The 20612-nt window shown below is 35.4% G+C and overlaps 1 protein-coding gene across 2 annotated transcripts; it reads left to right on the plus strand.

Moving 5' to 3' along the window:
• The first annotated feature begins 15265 nt into the window (after positions 1 to 15265).
• LOC132642226 (quinolinate phosphoribosyltransferase [decarboxylating] 1b-like) lies at positions 15266 to 20080 on the plus strand. 2 transcript variants are annotated; one of them, XM_060359483.1, is made up of 6 exons: positions 15266 to 15542; positions 16437 to 16529; positions 16647 to 16790; positions 17537 to 17713; positions 18301 to 18368; positions 19523 to 20080. In XM_060359483.1, exons 2-6 carry the CDS (start codon positions 16440 to 16442, stop codon positions 19524 to 19526), a joined length of 483 nt encoding a protein of 160 aa, XP_060215466.1. In that variant the 5' UTR covers positions 15266 to 15542; positions 16437 to 16439; the 3' UTR covers positions 19527 to 20080. The 2 variants fall into 2 exon arrangements, with proteins under 2 accessions (XP_060215466.1, XP_060215467.1); XM_060359484.1 differs by lacking the exon at positions 16647 to 16790 and having other exon boundaries at positions 16437 to 16520.
• The last annotated feature ends 532 nt before the right edge of the window (positions 20081 to 20612 follow it).

The following is a 20612-nucleotide window of genomic DNA, read 5'->3' on the forward strand; positions in this document are numbered from 1 at the left end:
AAATTTTTGACAAAGAGAAAGAGAAAATTTGGGAGAAGAGAAAGGATTTGTTGGAAGAAGGAAACTATTTACTGATATTTTATGCTTAAAATAGAATAAAAGTGTAGAAAAGTGGTACAAATCCAGTATACCAAAAATGTTTTAAAATTGTAGCACTGCAGAGAATCGAACATGCGTCCCCGGGGTGGCTCACCTGGCGTTCAGCCACTGGCACCACAGATCTTTTTGTTCTCCCGGTGGCACAAATAATATCTATAACATTTCTTATACATATATACATATATGCGCAGAGTTTCCACCGAGGAGTTCGGGTGGCGTGGCACTCCCCCGCTCCTACATAGATCCGCCGCTGTCCTCGATAGTCTCCTAATCTCCTTCACTTAAGGGTCTTCTTGAGTTAGAGAATTGATTTTTGAATATTGTTGTGCTTCTTTAATCAAAATATTATTTTGCTTGATCCAACAACGTAAGTCTGCAGAATTCTAAAAAAAAAATAAAGATAGATTATTTGTCCTTTAATATTATGTAATATAATAAAGTAGACTCCTAGGTTTTTTTTAATGTTTTTTTGGGTAAATAAACAATTTTATTACCAAGTGATGTATTACAACACAAATCCAAAATAGCAGGCAAACAAAACGAAACAAGCACCATTCTATCCAACTTTCAAACAGTTAGAGTTACGGGAATTTAATTCATTTATTGAGCGGTCTCTCCTCCTTTTTTGTTTGTCTCGTTTAAAATCGATTTTGATTCTTTAAACTGATCCAATTATTAAGACAATGGATCTCCTGTCTCATATTCATTAAGAGGGTCATGAAAAGAACAGGTTGAAAGTCACGATCAATTCTTCTTTTCAAATCTTGCTGCAGCTACACGAGCCCTTCCCGCGCGCTGCAAATGACCTGCAAAGTCCCAGACTTAATTTGAATTTGATCATAGATTTTGAAGTTGAAACGTGAAACGTGAAACTTGAAAATTTGAGTTTTTGAAGTTGTGTTTCAACATGCATTTTACTTGGAGAAAACTTGAAGTTTTGTAAGTGGAAGTGAAATTTCTCTCAAAAACTAGTCTGAGCCATTTTTAGAACAAATCGGATTAAATTTCATGGCCAAACAAATATTTAAAGATAAATCTTCAAAATCTGATCCAATATCTATGGCCAAACGCTAGCTTAGTGCCTCTAAGTAAAACCTGATGAACACCTAAATTTTTCTTTACATATTATTCAGTAAATTAATCTAATTAGTCAACTAGAATAAGCATCAAATCCCTGGACATAGACTACTAAAGAATATGGAATTAGTTATGAAATTTGTCGATAATCCCTAGTTAATTCGTCGCTAAGTACCTAGAGCCTGTTTGGACTGGCTTAATTTAGGTGCTTTTAAGCTAAAATAGCTTTTGAGCACTTTTGTATTGTTGGGATTAAATAAAAAGGTGCTTTTAAGTATTTATTTTTAAGCCAAAACAACAAAAATAAGTCAAAAATCATATGGTAAAATTTCTAACTTGTGGCTTTTGACTTATAATTCAAAAGCTATAACCCAATCCAAACGGGCTCCTGGGGGTTCCTACTCCCTGTTGTGCATATATATATATATTAAAGAAGTATGTTTTCAAAAGATTGACGAATCATACTTATTCTCTATACGGCACTAAAACGATTTGTTCAAACATAATCAGCTGCCAATACTCTTCCATGAACTTATCTTTGAAATTCTATATTTTTTTTTAAATAATATTCAAAATAGAGATTTTTATGCTTTATATCACTTGGCCCAAGTTATAATTAAATTTTGGCCTACATTTTTAGATTTTGGTACGCTCTTAAGTCTTAACCCAATTTGTATATAATTTAAAATACTTAGAATAAAGACGAATTGTAATTTCTATTTTTTATGCTTAGAAATCGATTGAGAATGATATTCATGTTTATCACCATAAATTTAAACATTATCAAACTGAAATTCCTGCAGCCCATAACCATCTTCATTCTCATCTTCATCAAAACCAACCTACACATCTTTCCTTTGTCACATCAATTTAAAAAAAATAAAAATAAACCACGCTAATTTTCTCTGTAGCGCTTCAAAATCGGATGTCCCAAAATTGACATTATTATTTTAACTTGGGCTACACTTCTTCTAGTAGAGTATTAAATAAGAGGAACCGAATTGTTTCGTGAACATATGGAGCTTGGAAGGCAAAATTTGGTCCTATTTATTATTCTACACTAAAATGAAATGACTATGAGGCAAAGGAAAATTCTTGCATGAAAGTCTACTTCAGCTCTTTTTGCATGCATTGTATAGCAACGAAAATCAATCAAGAATAAACACATCCACGGGATGAAAGAAAATATAAAATCTAAAGAAAATAAGCAACAACAACAACATCAAAACATCATACTTAGTGTAATTCCACAGAAAGAAAAATAAACAACATAGAGAAGAATATTCAAAAGGAAATTCTTTCAAGAGAGGCATTATTACAAATTCCATAACATTGCATTGGACTATTCCTATTGTCCAAGATTAACACACATGTAAAATACTGTTGAAGATAAGGATCCTGATATACAAGATATATCAGGATATACATAGGATATACATGAAGATATTGGATATGCATTGTATGCAGTTGGTTATCCGACTAACTTGAGTCTCATATGTATTCAATCTCTTGTACTTATGTTAGTTATGATAAGTCTTAGACTAGTATAGTTAAGCTTGAATAGAACTCTCTCATGTATATCACTTATAGTAGGCCCTCCTGTATTTACTCCTATACAAGGAGATTCTGTACACGACAATATTCATCATCAATAACAAATCTTTTCCCTCTGATTTGGCTTAAGAATTCTACATGGTATCAGAGCAATAGAACTGTTCTTGCTGTTTTAGTTGTAAACATCTTGAAACTACACTTTTTGATCCACTCTCAATGGCTCCAAACACACCTACTGCTAATACACTCTCAACTTCATCACTGCAACACCTTATTGCTTCATGTTCCATTAAACTTAAACCAACAAACTACTTGATCTGGAGAACACAGATGTGGCAACTTATTCAAGTAATGAGGTTGACATACCTCATCAAGGAAGAGGCAAGAGTACCATCATCTAAGAAAGGAACAGGAAAAACTGCTGAAACTGACTCTGAGGGAATTGCAGACAACAGTAGTAAGGAAGATTGGGAAGAGAAAGATGTCCTTCTCAGGAGTTGGATTTCAGGAACTTTAACATAAGAGAGTATGTACCTGATAGTAGGATGCACCAGTGCTAAAAAGATGTGGGAATGTTTAGAGGAAGCCTACCTTCAAGCAACCAAGATAAGGAGTTTCAACTTAAACAACAACTGCAAAATGTTAAGTTGGGAACCAAGAAGATTGATGATTATATTAGGGAGTTCAAAGGCATCTGTGATGGACTTGCAGCCATACACAAGCCTGTTGATGAAGACAACAAAGTGGTCAACTTTGCTAGAGGTTTATGTCTCAAATACAAGACCTTCAGAATTGTCATGCTAGGCAAGGCACCATATCCTACTCTAAACCAATTTGTCACTGCACTCAGAGGCTTTTACATGAGAGAGGATGAACAAGAAGTGCCTCGGCAAAACTTTAACATGGCATTCTCTGCTCAAAGAGGTAGAGGAAGACGAAACTACTCTCAAAGAGGCAGAGGAAACAATAACTTCAACTCAAAGGGAAGAGGTTTCAGGCCTGCTGGCCAAGGAAACAACAGTCAAAACAGTCAGAACAATTCAGGTGGAACTCAAAACAAAAGGAAGGATGCATATGAGACATGTCAAATCTGTGGTAGAAATAACCACACAGCTTTAAAGTGTTTCTATAGGTGGGATTATTCATATCAGGCAGCAAATGAGTTGCCACAAGCATTAAGTGCTGTAAACTTACAGAACACATCCAGTACAGATGATTCAATATATAAATAGATTCAGGAGCAACCACTCACTTGACAAACAACTCAGGTATTTTATTTGAACTTAAGAGTTATAATGGTTCTGATAAGATTGTTCTTGGAAATGGTTCAAAGTTAGATATTACTCATGTTGGAAACACAACTAAAGCAGGACTGAAACTAAAGGAGGTTCTTGTAGTACCACAGATCAATAAAAATTTACTTTCAGTCAGCAAAATTGCAAATGATAACTCATGCACTCTTGAATTTGATGAGTCTCATTTTGTCGTTAAGGACAAGAAGACAAAGAGTCTACTGGCCAAGGGAACTAAAAAGGAAGGCCTATATGCATTGAAGGATAACAATTTGTTTGCCTTAACTGCTGCACAAGACTGGAAGAAATCAGACACAATTTGGCATAATAGATTAGGACATCCTAGTTTAAGATCTTTACAAATTTTGAGTAGAAGTAGTTGCAGTAGTTGGAATAAAGTGCCTAGTGTTTGTTCTAGTTGTCAGTTAGGGAAGAGTTGTAAACTACCTTTTGGTTTGAGAAATAAAATTGAGAAAGAACCTTTATTAAAAATCCATTGTGATCTGTGGGTCCTGCTCCAGTTGAATCATCTCAACATATGAGATATTATATGGTGTTTGTTAATGATCATACAAGATATTCATGGGTCTATCCATTGAGAAAGAAGTCAGACTTCTTTGACACTTTTCTCAAATTTCAGAAAATGGTAGAAAAGAGGTTTTCAAAGGTAATAAAGTTATTTCAGTGTGATGGAGGTGGTGAATTCATAAAAACTGAGTTCATCAAACATATGAAGGATTGTGGTATCATAAGACATATTTCTTGTCCTAACACACCAGAACAAAATGGAATTGCTGAAAGGAAACACAAGCACATAGTTGAAACTGGACTAACACTACTGTTTCATGCAAAGTTGCCTTTATTTCTATGGGTAGAAGCATTTTTGACAGCAGTGTTCCTCATAAACAGACTGTCTTCATCAGTTTTAAAATGGGAAAACCTTTTGTTAAGTTGTTTGGTGCTTAACCTGACTACAACAGTCTAAAGGTGTTTGGATGTAGGTGTTTTCCATACATAAAAGGCAGTACAAAGTTTAGTCCAAAAACTCATCCTTGTGTTTTTATAGGATACAGCAGTTTGCATAAGGGATATAGGTGTTATCATCATCCAATAAGAAGACTGTATATGTTTCTAGACATGTGATCTTTGATGAGTCTCTACTACTTTATGTGCACTCAGATCAGAAGGAGGCAACCCCTGATGTTTCAACTCACTTAGCTACTTTTACTGAGTTTTTCTCTAAGTTACAGGTGCAAAATCCAGGAGAAGTGCTACCTAGTGATCATGCGGATCATGATCTTGCAAATACTGATGCTGTAATTCAGGGGAAGTGTCCACAGATGATGCAACTATTCAGCATGATATGTTGCAGTTTACTACAGCTGATGATGATGGAACAACAACTAATCAGGATCATGCATCAAACATAGCAGTCCTTGATGATGATCAGGTTTCAAGCAGTGACTCGGATGACAACATGGAGACAAATACAACACAAGACAACATTGTGTCTGCACATAATCCTCGAGGAATACAGCTGGAGGTGGACATCTCAAAATGGTTTAATCCTTCTAGTGATGCAGTTCATGTTTCATATCAAGCAAATGCAAATCCAGATTCAGCAGTAGAAGTTACAGGTCCTCCAACCTCTGGTGAACAAGGACATCACATGATGACAAGGTACAAGGCTAGGACTGCTCCCACAACACATATTTTCCTTACTACTAGCAAAGTGGAGACATACAAGGAACCAACAAACATTAAAGAAGCCTTGAAGAGTCCACACTGGCTTGCAGCAATGCAAGAAGAGATTAATGCCTTGCATAATTGTGACGACCACCCTCAGGGGGACCCACTCCAAGTATTGTCCGTACAAGGGTACTGCCAGCTCACCCATTTATACTGCAGCTCAATTGGTAAGAGACGTCCTCTTCGGGGGAACAAAGGTACTTGAGGTTCCGGGTTCGATCCTCCCTTGGGCTCTGCATGGGCTGGTTAAACAAGGGTATAAATGGGTGAGCTGGCAGTACCCCTGTACGGACAATACCTGGAGTGGGTCCCTCTGAGGGTGGTCGTCACAAAAGGCGTCTTTTTGGCGACGGTGCCCCCACAGGGTACTACCTCCCTACTCAGATATTGTCTCTGCCAAGTCGCTCAGTGATCGTACATATTCCAGTGTTTAACCAGCGCTGCAGCGCCCACTGGGTATCGATCCCACGTCCCCTGGCTCCTTTACACTACCCCGAAGGGAGTCGCCTTTACCAATTGAGCTGCAGCTCAATTGGTAAGAGACGTCCTCTTCGGGGGAACAAAGGTATTTGAGGTTCCGGGTTCGATCCTCCCTTGGGCTCTGCATGGGCTGGTTAAACAAGGGTATAAATGGGTGAGCTGGCAGTACCCCTATACGGACAATACCTGGCGTGGGTCCCCCTGAGGGTGGTCGTCACAATAATAATAACACTTAGATACTGGTGCCAAAAACAGCAGGAATGAACATAGTTGGCTCAAAAGGGGTGTTCAAAACCAAGTTGAAAGCAGATGGAACCATAGATAGACACAAAGCAAGACTAGTTGCTAGAGGCTTTTCTCAGCTTGAAGGAATTGACTTTGAGGAAACTTTCAGTCCTATGATTAAAGCTACTACTATAAGAGTTGTATTGTCAGTTGCAATCAGCTCAAACTGGAAAATCAGACAACTAGATGTCAAGAATGCATTCCTGCATGGTCACTTATAAGAAGAGGTGTTTATGAGCCAACCTCTAGGATTCACTGATCTCAGGTATCCAAATTATGTGTGTTCTCTAAAGAGAGCATTGTATGGACTCAGACAAGCTCTTAGAGCTTGGTTTGACAGGTTTAGTTTGCACTTACTTCACGTAGGATTCATATGTAGCAAAGCAGATTCTTCCTTATTCATTTTACATTGCAAAAGATGAACCATTTTACTTCTGCTATATATGGATGATATCATAATAACAGGAAGTAATCATGAGCATGTCTCAGAGGTAATCACTACATTGGGCAAAGAATTTGCAATGAAGGATCTTGGATCACTTCATTTCTTCTTAGGTATTGAAGTCAAACATTTCTCAAGAGGATTTCATTTGAGTCAAGGCAAGTATGCAGCTGAACTTCTGCATAAGACTGATATGACACTAGCAAAGGCAGTACATACACCTTTGGCTCAGAAACATGGCTTACAAGAAGCAACAGGCAGTCCTGTTGATGTCTCTTTGTACAGAAGCATTATTGGGAGTTTACAGTACTTAACACTCACCAGGCCTGATATCACTCATGCAGTCAACTTGGCCACCCAGTTTATGCAGAATCCAAATAGTGAACACCTTCAAGGTGTAAAAAGGATCCTCAGATTTGTCAAAGGAACTCTGCATCATGGACTCATAATCATTTCACAGTCTACTTGTAGGTTATATGGTTACTCAGATGCAGACTGGGGAGGCTGTACAACAACTAGGAGATCAACTACAGGCTACAACATCTATCTAGGAGCAAATTGCATTTCTTGGGCATCCAAGAAACCATCTACAGTGGCAAGATCAAGTGCTGAAGCTGAATATAGAGCATTAGCACCTACTGCAGCTGAGATGACATGGATCACCTACATTCTTTATGATATTGGAGTATATGTTGACACCCAATTTTGTCCCTCCTTTACTCCAATTTATTTCTTTGAGCTTCTAAATTTATTGACGAGCTGAATACTTTATTTTCACTATTACTAATTTTCACTACTTTACTATCAACATTACGAGCATTACTTTATCACAATGACTCGTCATCATTTTATCTTCGGATTTTTTGTGTTCGTTAAATTAATTATACTTTATCAAGTCTTTTATTTTTTCACATATTTATCATAGTAAATAAGTGTACTAGTTATTAAATTAGAAGCCCAAGAATAATTAAGATAGAAGAGGAAGGATCAATAATTTTCAGCCAAACTATTAGCCCATATTCTAATTAATTCAACCAGCCCATTACCACTATTTTTAAACAGCCCACGTTACCTTTCACCCGATCCAGCCCAAAAATTATCAGACCCGGCCCAATTTTGTTTCCTAAACCCTAAATCCCTCACTCTCCTCTCTTTCTCTTTCTTTTTCCCTTTTCTCCGCTTCCCTCATCTCTCTCTCCCTCTCTATACTCTCCTCACCCTCCGCTCCTCCTCTACCCTACTTCCCTTTCTTTTTTCTCCTTTCATCATCATCATCGCCGCACCCCGCTACCCCACTCTCCACTCACCGCCGCTCCCCTACGCTCCACTACGCTCCTCTATTTTTTTTCCATAAAAGGGGGAATGATTCAGTGTTCTGAGGGAGAGAGACCATCTTCAAAAACTTGATTTTCTTTCCGGTGAACTTTAGCCGGGAGGGACAACAAGGACTGAGCGTTTTTCAGACAACAATTACTCAGTGTTTTCCAAAGCTTACCTTCGAAATTTCATCCACTTTCAATCAACCGCCATTTTATCCTTGAACATTTTTCGCTACATAAATCATTTTGGTCTGTTTCGATCCGGTTCGAATTTTGTTCGGGCATAAGAGGGTAGATCCGCGACTCCGTGTCCCGTTCACTGTACCGCAAAAAGGTAAATTTCTTCTTCATCTTAGTTTATTTTCATTCTAGTAGTTTAGTTTGTTTATGAGTTTTTGTGTGATTTGATTTAGTAGTAATTTCATTAATTCAGACAGTCTACTATGTTAGTATAATCGAAGAGATTTTGCTGGTAATTAAGTAGTGTTTATGCATGTCGGTCTAATTTAATTTGTTTAAATCTGTCAGTTCTGTGTTTGATGTTTGGGAGTTGTTAGGATAGGTTGATAATTGCTAAAATGAATTTAAAAGACGTATACTGTATTTCGGATGTCTAGACTGAATCGCCAGGACTTAGAACCTATTTAAAGTCGAATATACACAGGATATACAGTGAACTATCAAGGTAAGAAGAAGGTATACATTCGATATACATTTTGGTGTGTATATCTTAGGTATATTATGTATATGATTAAAACAGGTAGTAACACATAAGGCCTACATGTTAAACGAGTAAAGTAAGATTTGCAGAATTGAGAGTACGAGTGCGATTTCGAATTTAGAATGGACAGTAGTCTTCCTTCACATACTTTGATCAAGTTTAGTTTGTTTGTTTGCTGCATGTTTTCCAGAATCCGTTCTATATCCATTTTACTATATGAACTTAGCTTTGTGTTACTCTTTTTTAGTTTGGTTGCTACTGGTTTTATTCTTTGTTCAGTTATAGAGTGAGCTTTGTGTTCTATATCTAATTTACTATTTAATAGCTTTCTTCTTCGTAAACTGTAAATCTCTGTTTAACTCCTGTGTCGGGATTGTTTACTTTAGGGTTGGAATTCTGATTTTTATTTGAGGTATTAACTTTGGACTAGGGAAATCAAGTCTAAAACTATTTTAGTTTAAAGGTGGATGTATTCTTGTTGCATAATTGAATTCCATTTCTTTTAAAACTAAAATAGATACTGATCCTAGAGATTAAGTTTTCTTCTGGCTATAAACTAGTTAATTGATGCCCTACTAAAGGGCCATTGTTTCTGATTTAGAATGTTAAGAGAACTTTTGCACCTGCTGATTATTGAACTATACCGAACAATCTGCTTCTTCCTGGGTACTGTCCATTCAGAAATTATTAACCATGGGGATGAGTAATTTAAAGAATATTGTGCCAACCTTAGTATCCTGTTCCGTTGAAACTGCTAGAAATATTTGGATGTTTAACTAATAGGCTTGATGATTCACTTAATCTATGTGCGATTCAGAATTGTTATTTGATAGCATGAAGACATATCTAATTATATATATGTATTTGGTTCTCGGTCAGTAGAATTGGCACTTTCTGCCTAATTGCTAAAGCTCCAACATATGTATATGAAGAAATAGTGGTCATCTAGATTGAAGAATATTAAATGTGATGCGCTGCTCTGTCTGTTGTGTTATTTTGTTCGATACTCTTCAGTTTGCTGCCCCCCCCCCCCCCCTTTTTTTAGATACATTCGCTGCTACTTTGAATTTTCATGGTGTTCAGCGTGCTGAAGTGATTTTTTTTTTTACTGCACATGTACCCACTTGGGTCTTTGCTGTACATGTACCTTCTGCAATCCTTTAGAGCATGTTTCCCTTTAATCTCTAATATGTACAAAATGAGAACAGTTTTATCCAACTGAGTGTACTGCTTCGGATGATATATTTTAGGATAGAGTATTATCATGCTCGAGTCTTGTCCTCTTTCCATTATGTGGAATGTTTAGTTCATGGAATGCGAACGATTTAAATGGTGGACTGGTTCCTTTATACTTATAATGTTCCCTATGATTGAAACAAATGTCATTTTGCTTCTGTGTTGTATGCAAGTCCTTTGATAATGTGGAAATCTTTCGTTCGACATTACTTGATATGACATCTGTTGAAAGGAGGAAAACTGGTCATTAATTTGTTTAATTTATGATTATACCTGTTTGGCGTTACCTCTGCCTGCTGGTTTGAATATTTTGTGGTCGCATGATGTTTGGATTGATTAGTCAAACTTCAGCTGTATGTATTCTAAATCTGCTGCCATAATTCCCCTTAGTCAATTATTGCCCTCCTATCATCCTGTCTAAACTGTTAAATAGGATACACCATCCGGCTTAAATATTCTTTGTTTTGAAACTAGCAATTGCAGTATTTTTTTTTTAAAACTTTATTTTGAGCCAAGTAGAATTCCTGGGAACCATCTCCTATATAGATTATACTCTGCCCTTCACAAGATTTAAGTGATAGTAATGATATTGCTGTTTGCTGCTCTCCTCTGCTCGTTTTCTGTCATTTTCTTGCATCTGTTAGAGTGTGTATGGAGTCTTATCTTTTTTTTTTTTTTTATGTTGAACCGATATTTTCTTTGATTGATTTGCGTTGTAACATTAGAGTTTGTTTATCCTATTAGTAGACATGTGAGATGAGTCCTTTGTTGAGTCAAAGCATGCGGGTGTTGTTTTTACTATATCAGTACTATGTTTTGTTATGGTTTTGTATATCTATTGTTGTTCCATCTCTGCCATGTCCACAATATTTCAATGTTTGCTCAAAGTTTCTTATCGCGATTAAGCTCCCTGAATTCGAACTTGCTAGCATTCTTATATAGGTTTTCCATGTTATTTGACTACTGCCCCTTTTGCCTAACTTACTGGACCAGTCCCGTTTCTTTTTTTTTTATTATTATTATTTGATACTAATGACCATCATATCTGTGCTTTTCTGTTTTGTCTGAACTCTATGCTACCCGATTCTACCTATGTGTGAGTGTTACCCTATTTATATGTCATAAGTATGCTAGGCTGAATTATGTATATATGCGTATATTACTGGTATACCTTCCTAAAATACATTAATGAGGAAGTTAGATTGGTCATTATGGATCAAGCTTGAATCCTCCCCGGTGTTAGCCATGCCTGGGATCATGAAATCCCTTGGAACTTGTGCAACATCGGGAAGACGGGGGCGAAGGCTTTCCAATATTGGCCTTCTATACATCGTTATGAGTGTGTATACATGAGGTATACTTAAAATATACATAGAATATACAATCTGTTAATTTGTTTTTTGAGTTCACATTTCGTATGTTTAACATTACCCATTGATTGCATACTAATCCTTTTCTTTTCATTTTTTTTTGCATGACATCTCACATACGAGTCCGAGGGGACTCACCTTCTCCCGTATCCGGTGTTGGGTTAAAAGCCCAACGTAACTTCTCCCTCTATGCAGCCCTGTCCGCAGCAAGACAAAAACAAAAGAAAAAGAAGAAAGAAATCTTGGGCCAAAGACCAACAGCCGCAGATTGCTGCAATCCTAAAATGGGCTGAGCCCATTTAATCATCTTTGCTCCTTTATTTTTGTGCCTTTAATTTGTATTATTTGACTAACACTTTTTCTTATTTTGTTTTTCCTTAGCTAGAATGAACCTTAGTGACATTAAGGGGTTTAGTTTAGTAATGGGTAGTTAACTCCACAAATCACATTCTCTTCTAAACTATTTATAGTATCTATCATATTTATTTGGAGTAATTGATTTTCAAATAGCATGCCTACACATTCTTGGGTTAAAGGAATCATTTTTCATTCTCACCATCTTAGGATTTTCAAAACATCATAAATGATACACTAATGTTAGCTTATTTTGGGAAATAAAAAGGCAAGCTAGTTCTGTGGATTACTTCTTCACTTTAGCTCTTTTTCAACGCTTGAAACATATATTTGTTAAAACAATCATTATATAGTCCATATTGAACTAATAGTCTTTTGTAAGTCTTACTTTTAAATAACACTCAAAACCTTCTTTTATACAAATAATTGTTTTTGTACAAGTCCTCTTTTAAATAGCATTCTTACAGGTCTGTTTATAACTTTAGCCACATTTACAAAGCTATGTTCTTTCTATAATACTATATATACACTTAGCCTAACTAATCATAAGTCCGGTCGGTTAACCATTGTTAATGGGTCTTAAAGGGTGCCTCATACCTTCCCTTTAGATTAATTGAACCCTTACCCAGAATCATTTGGTTTCGTAGACTTTAAAAATCAACTTTAGATAATTACTTCAATTAACTTTAGGTGTCCTAATTCACCGTAAATAATTAGGTGGCGACTCCTTAACATAAACAAAAATTAGGAATCACCAATATGTTGTACTCCTACTTTAACCCGGTTAAAATGGGGTATGACAGTATATATTAGGAAAGTCCCTATATTGTACTGTGATAATTTAAGTGCTCTGTACATGACTGTTAATCCAGTACTGCATGCAAGAACTAAGCATGTTGAGATGGACTATCATTTTGTTAGAGAAAAGGTGGCTAGAGGACAGTTGCTAACACGGTTTGTGAGGTCAAAGGATCAGCTAGCTGATATACACACTAAGGCTTTGACTAAGCAGATATTTATTGGTTTCAGGAGCAAGCTAGGAGTGACAGTTCCTCCACCCACTAGCTTGAGGGGAAGTGTTGAAGATAACGATCCTGATATACAAGATATATCAGGATATACATAGGATATACATGAAGATATTGGATATGCATTGTATGCAGTTGGTTATCCGACTAACTTGAGTCTCATATGTATTCAATCTCTTGTACTTATGTTAGTTATGATAAGTCATAGACTAGTATAGTTAAGCTTGAATAGAACTCTCTCATGTATATCACTTATAGTAGGCTAAGGTCTCTTGTATTTACTCCTATAAAAGGAGATGCTCTACACGATTATATTCATCATCAATAACAAATCTTTTCCCTCTGATTTGGCTTAAGAATTCTACAAATACAAATAGAAAAACTTATTTAAAAGTAATTAAAATGCACTATTTCAAAACGATTGCCTTCTCCTTCATATTATAAGCTGCTCTTTCATTAAAAAGGCGGTCCACATCTACCAACATTTTCCCAAATCTTGTAACAATGCAGATCACCACAACCATAAAGTCTACATGTACTGTCGTCAAGACAATTTATTGTCCAACAATCAAATTGTTTTAACTTTCTTGAAGCATCATTCATCCAATGGCTAGCTCAGACGTGGCAGCATCCACGTAAATGTTCGTTTTTGGAAATGATATTACGGCAAAATCAATAGAAACATGTATTTCAAGAAAATATTGAACAACGTACATATGACTGGAAGGGGCGGTGAGAAGAAATTTCCATATCTCCGGCATATATGTCGCATCAATAAATTGATATAATATTTTTTTTATGCACATTTATGACTTAATAACTATAGTTAGGTGATATGTAATTTCAAGTTACTTTGAAGTTACTAATTTTAAACTGCTTGGTTTGGTGCACACACCTAGGGGTGATAAAAACAGCTCATGAAAAATAATACGTCCAATCTGAGTGGGTTAAAGCCAAAATGGAAAACCTTTCTTGAGTACTATACACAATTTTCTATTTTTTGGATTAACTTAACTTTAAGAAAAAATCTATAAAAATATGGTTGGCGGTATATTCGAATTCAAAAACATGAAAGATTATTTGGATGGCCTGCCTATATATTAACTTAGCCTATTTTGACCCGCCGATTCAGTTCATCGAAAAGTTTGGCATATTTAGACTAAATATTTATTCCAAATTGACCAGGAGAAATAAATATTTACTAAAAAGAACTTTTTTTTATGTTAGATATATTATATATAAACATAATAAAATTAATAAAATCTATTAGTTATGTTTGAAATAAAAAGAAAATACAAGAAAACAAATAAATTAATTAAAATTTGGTAAGAGTTGGACAGGTTGAATTATGTTGTTTAATCAATTTTAACCTAGCCCATGAGCGGGTCATTAACTCAAACCCGCTCATTATTAATTCAAGACATTTTGGTCCGCACTCAAATTTTTAACTCAATTCCATCATGACAACCACTAAAAGCATCGAGTGTGAATAAATTTTTACAAGTGATGTGAGTGGCTGAGAGAAAGAGAAAGAGATAAAAAAGGAGAGAGGGGTTTACATGATACAAACACTAAACTGATTGCTAAGAAGACCACCTTCATTGTAAGGGAAGCTTTCTCCATCTCAATTTGTGATCAAGTTAATTAGAGTTATAGGAAATTTGAGAGATAAACATGATCTATTTATAATATAAGTAATTGATGATTAAATCATTTTGATATTCGTTTAAATACTTTATATGTTCTTAAAGTCAATTAAGCAACAAAGGACATGATAATTTAAACAAATGTATATATAGTATTTAAAAGGGTATGGACTAGGAATCACTACTAAAAACACTGTATTTTCCGACCTAAAAAAACCGACCTCAGTTGAAGTCGGAAAATAACTGACCTCATGAGGTCGGTAAAGTCGTAATATTAATTTTTCGATATTTTTAAAAATAAACCGACCTCATGAGGTCAGTAATATTGTACCAAAATTTCAAAAAATAAAGTACCGACCTCTATAGGTCGGAAATTCATTTGATGCTAAATATTATAATTTTATTTTTTAATTTAAAAGAATACCGACCTCACGAGGTCGATTTATTAAAAATAAATTTTAAATTATTTTAAAAATTCCGACCTCATGAGATCGGTATTCTTTTAAATTAAAAATAAAATTAAAAAATAATATACATACCGACCTCATGAGACCGGTATAATTACCCAAGTAAAATAAAATACATACCCTCAATTAATCATCTTTCCCCTTTCTCTCTCTCTTCCTCTCACCTTCTCTCTCCCCCATCTCTCTCTAACCCTAATAATTAACGAACTGCCACATCGTGGTCGGAAAATACAGTGACGGTCGTCGCCGTCTACATTGCCGTCGCCGTCCACGGCCTTTTCCCTTTCTCTCTCTTTTGATCTCACGTTTTCTCTCCCCTTCTCTCTAACCCTAATAACGCCGCCTCCTAGTCACCGTCGGCCCCTGCCAGTCACCATCGCCGCTGTATACCGTTGACGTCGCCGGCCTATGTGACAATTTCAGGTATGCTTTCTTTGTTTCTTCTTCAAGATTGCATGTAAGATTTTGAACGACTATTCTTCTTCCTTGTTTCTTAGTTCTTTTGGTTACCCAGATCCTTATTCTTGTCTTGTTGGAATACAATTGAGTTGTTGCGAATTGGTGATTATGTAGTTAAGTATATTTTTTTGCGTCTTTAGAAACTTCTTTCCTAATTTAATTGGTGATTATCAGGTTGGGTTTGCTCAAGTTTGTTGTTGATTTGCTATAGCTAGTTTCCTGAAATTTATGATTGGTTGGTTAAAAAAATAATTGATCTTTTGCTCAATTTTTTGCAGCTGTATATGAACAATTTGCATTTGGCAGAATGTATGTTCATTTGGTTTTACAGAGATCAAGTGTCATTGTACACATATGTATAGTATACTAGTTGCCTATTGTGGAAGTGCACTAAAATGCTTTTAATGTACAATTTTGGTGTTTGTTGGGGGGTGAAACTGTTGGTGCAATGTATATCAAGTGTTTTTTGTTTGAGCTTTTGTTTGAATGGTGAAGAGTATTTTGCATTTGGTTGAATGTATGTTCATTTGGTTTTACAGAAAGTGTCATTGTACAAAGATGTCTATTGTGGAAGTGTACTAAGATGCTTTTAATGTTCCGACATTGTAAAATTTTGGTGTTACTCTTGAGAATTGACTGAGTACATAGTATCAGTGGCGTATGAATGTACATGTTGGTAATTTGTTTCTTTCATTGATGAACAAAATTTAGAAATTGAATGACTAGAAGATAGTCCTAGCGATATCATGTTCCCATCTATGTAGTATTGTTATTCAAGATGTAATGGAGTCTAATTTCTTGCCTCTATGGTTGTGATGGTCACTGATGAGAAGAGACTTGACCTTTTTATATTCGCAGGCAATGGCAGATGCTGCAGACCCTGCCTGCATCTTGGAGACTAGGAAAACTGCTCCAGGATTACGTTTGGTGGATAAATGGGCGGTAAAGATCTACTCACCAAATCATCCACTTGTCAGATGCTATCACACGTATAATTTATCATTTATCTTGGATGACTTTCAACCTGGCTTATATTCAAGGTATTGATCGGGGGGGGGGGGGGGGGGGGGGGGAGGGGAAAATCACATAATGGGCTTATTTGATATGGTAATGATAAAAGACAATCACATATCTGCTGCTGGAGGTGTTAGCAAAGCTCTAAAATCTGTGGATCAGTATTTGGAGCAAAATAAACTTCAAATGGGAGTTGAGGCATGTTACATTCTTCGATATGTTTATAGATCTGAGTCCTTATCAGTTAATATATATATATATATATATATATATATATATATATATATATATATATATATATTTTGAAACAGTTAACATCTTATCAGTTAATTTTATTGTTTGCACCTTTGACATGTTTACTTTTGGACTGGACACTTGAATTATGTATTCTGCTGGAATGTATTAATCTTGGCTTCTTCCATCAATTTTGCTTTGCTCTTTTACGATTTTTGGTCAGATAAACATCTTCCTAGAGCTATTTCAATCATAAATTTTTTATATTTTTGAAGATATAGACTTTATGATGGATGCTACTTCTGATAACTGAATTCTTATATGTTGAAATCAAATGGTAGTCTAATAAAAAGCGTTCGCCCTAAAACTCAAGACTTTTATTTTGCATATTTATATCTAGATACACTTGTGTAAGGATAGTGAGTGGTATTCCCAGAATACATCATGATTTCAATAACTGAAACAAGAGAGGAAATGACATTGTTTGGATCAAGAAAAGCAATTAGGGAAAGCAGTTTGTGCAGCACCTATAAAACATATAATGTAACATAACATGAAAGATAGGTTCCTTAAAAAACATGGTTATTATAGTGAAATGTTGTTAAAGAGGATGGGTTGTTATAATGAAATGTTTTATAGAGAATGACTGTCATAAAGAGGTCTGACTGTAGTTATTGCCAGAGTTTTAAACCATTTTCCTTATCAAATAGGTTGAAACCAGAACGCCTGCAGAAGTACATGAGGTTCTAGAATATGCATCTCAAACAAAGACTTCATTGACTAGGATAATGCTGGACAATATGGTTATTCCATTATCTAACGTGGATGTTGAGGTATCCATGCTTAAGGAGGCCGTAGAATTGATCGATGGGAGGTTTGAGACAGAGGTAACTCCTGATTTCATTTTTAGTTTTGACTGCTTCACACAATTGTCAGCATATCGAAGATTAATGTGATGCAATGCCTTTGACTTTTCTCAGTTGTATGATATTCATCGTTGGCCACTAGACTCGCAAAACATGCTAACTTTTCCTCTATACAATTATTGAAATTGTCAAAACTTAATGACATACATATGAATCTGCTAAAGGCAAATTCAAGGTACCTCTTTTCCTTATTTTCTCTTGGACCTATCGTATTGTCATATTGTCGTAGACGCATGGAATGAAACAAAACTCTGAATTGAAAAGACTGGGAAGTTTTTACCAAAAAGGAGAGTTGAAAGGAAGCACAAACATATCATGTCACATTTATTTGCTGTAAAATGAAGCATTTAAACTTTACATATCCTAATTTTGACTCTGGGAATAGACTAGTATAAAATTGTCATTGGCCCCTATTATTCCTTCATGGAACAAGGAATAACATGGAAGTTTGGTAACTCCTAATTCACAAGAAAGCAGTGCTTGGTTTTCCCGTTTATTCATCAATTACATCTTCCAATGACATGGTTTTTTGGCTATAATGGTGGCAGGCTTCAGGAAATGTTACCCTTGAAACAGTGCACACAATTGGACAAAACGGTGTTAGCTGCATTTCTAGGTATGTGTTTCATCCTTGCTATTTCATATAATAAGATTGGCGGTTTACTTGCGCACATCAGACAAAAAATATTGCAGTAGATAATCTATGTTATGTATAATTCTTTTGATAGGCAAAATTGATAAACAGAGAACTTACATGGATTGCTTGAATAGTTAAGGGAATTAGGTTATGGATCTCTCGATTATTTATTTGATTAACAAAATCTTCACTTATAAGCACATGATTCATCGTGAGGTGCCATAATTTCCTCAGATTAAATTCTACTCTTCTATTGGAATACTAGGCTGTTGTATGTCTTTTTCAAGGAGTGGATTTCATTCTAATGTTAAAATGGGAAACATGGTCGATGAGGATTCATATAGCCGACCTCAACTCGTTCGGAATTGAGGCATAGTTTGTTTCTAGATTTCATACTGGAGAAAGCTTAATACTTGTCTCATCCAGTAATTATATTTTGATAAAAGAATCTTTCTTTTGTTATGATTCTTTTGTACTTTTATTTACATGTTTGAAATTAGTAGCTGATTGTTTACTGCCTTTTATGAAATTACACTTTTGTTCCTTAATTTTTCTAAGTGTTTTTGCTTTGAAAGTTAGAATCTTTAGTTTGATTTTTGTTGTAATTGTGATTAATGATGAATCTTGGAGGTTAATTTTCCAGGGGAAGCTTGTGTGTGAAGGAGTTCGCAGCCTTGATTATTCTTTTTTAATGCTACTAGTTATATTGTTCTTTAATTTTTCTAAGTGTTTTTGCTTTGAAAGTTACAATCTTTAGTGGTTTTTTTTGTTGTCTTTGTGACTAATGATGAAAAAATCAGCCATGAAGCTAATAACAATGAGAGCCTTAGACCACCACCTCCACACCAGTAACCAGAAACAACCTGCAAATCTGTTTCTAACAGTGTAATTCAACTCACTTCCTATGTAACTAGAATCATTGATAAACTGTAACACTGCCAAGCACTGCTCCATTATATAAATTCTAAAAGAATTATTATTAAACTTGTAACTGCTCTGTTGTCAAATAATTTGTACTACGTAGTTTGTTGATTTTAGTTAAATAGGTGAATTATTTAAACAAATTTTGAAGCTATCCCTTTTCTATTTATTTATATTTGCGATACTTACATATATTATTCTATAAATGGTAGGTGAAAAGAGGAGTAAGAAAACAAAAAAAGCTAAGGAGACGGGGGTTCCTAGAGACCACCAGAAAACCTTGCGATTAGAGATAGAAGCCCGTCGCCACGTCTCCCACCACGCGGCGCTCCATTGCCACGTCTTCCAATACCGAGTCGTTCGATAGAGTGTCAAACACACAAAGTCATGTTTGAATGTTAATGTTGTGGTGGATTTGTGGATTGTGTAAGTGTTTTGTGGATGTTTGTGAGGGGTGAAGTAGTCTAATGTTGTAGACTAACTTAGTGTAGATCTACTAGTTTAATGTTTTGAGGATGTTTGCAAAGGTTGTGAAGTAGTTTAATGTTGTGTAAATGTTTGTGAATGTTGAAGTAGCTTAATGTCTCTTCGGAATGTTTGAATGACGTTTTGATTCAACTTTGAAGTAGTTTCGAATTGAATTTGACGTATTGTTGGTTGTAATATATGTGTTTGTTGAAGTAGCTTAATGTTTTATGTTTTTCAGTACTTTGGTGAATTGTTGGCAGCTATTTGAGCCGGTTTTAGTTGAATATAAAATTGTTTCATCTTGACAGGGGGGCGGCTGGAATAGCAGCTGGATCTTACCAATTTTTCTGCAAAATTTTTCAAGAAATTGCAAATTACCGACCTCATGAGGTCGGTTTTATGCATAATATTCCCAGAAATTCCAAATTACCGACCTCATGAGGTCGGTTTTATGTAAAATATTCCCAGAAATTGCAAATTACCGACCTCATGAGGCCGGTTTTCTGCAAAATTATCTAGAAATTGCAAATTATCTAAAACAATATATCATATATTCATATAAATTACCGACCTCAGGAGGTCGGTAAACTCATATCATTATATTATTAATATAATTTACCGACCTAATGAGATCGGTATTTTATTTAATTAATACCCGGCTAAAAAAACATTACCGACCTCATGAGGTCGGTAATAATTCCGACCCACTATTTTCCGATCTGATTTTGAGGTTGTTTTTTGCCCAAAATCGACCTCATGAGGTCGGAAATTGCCATTTTTTTGGGTCGGAAAATCCTTTTTTTTAGTAGTGAATATATATATTCATTATAATTT

This window comes from Lycium barbarum, chromosome 5 (genome assembly GCF_019175385.1).
Source record: "Lycium barbarum isolate Lr01 chromosome 5, ASM1917538v2, whole genome shotgun sequence".
Lineage (NCBI taxonomy): Eukaryota > Viridiplantae > Streptophyta > Magnoliopsida > Solanales > Solanaceae > Lycium > Lycium barbarum.

Coding starts and splice junctions, on each gene's coding strand:
- LOC132642226 (XM_060359483.1), top strand. CDS start 16,440: ATGGCAGATGCTGCAGACCCTGCCTGCATCTTGGAGACTAGGAAAACT. Junction 16,791..17,536: donor AACTTCAAATGGGAGTTGAG/GCATGTTACATT, acceptor CTTATCAAATAG/GTTGAAACCAGAACGCCTGC. Junction 17,714..18,300: donor ATGGGAGGTTTGAGACAGAG/GTAACTCCTGAT, acceptor TAATGGTGGCAG/GCTTCAGGAAATGTTACCCT.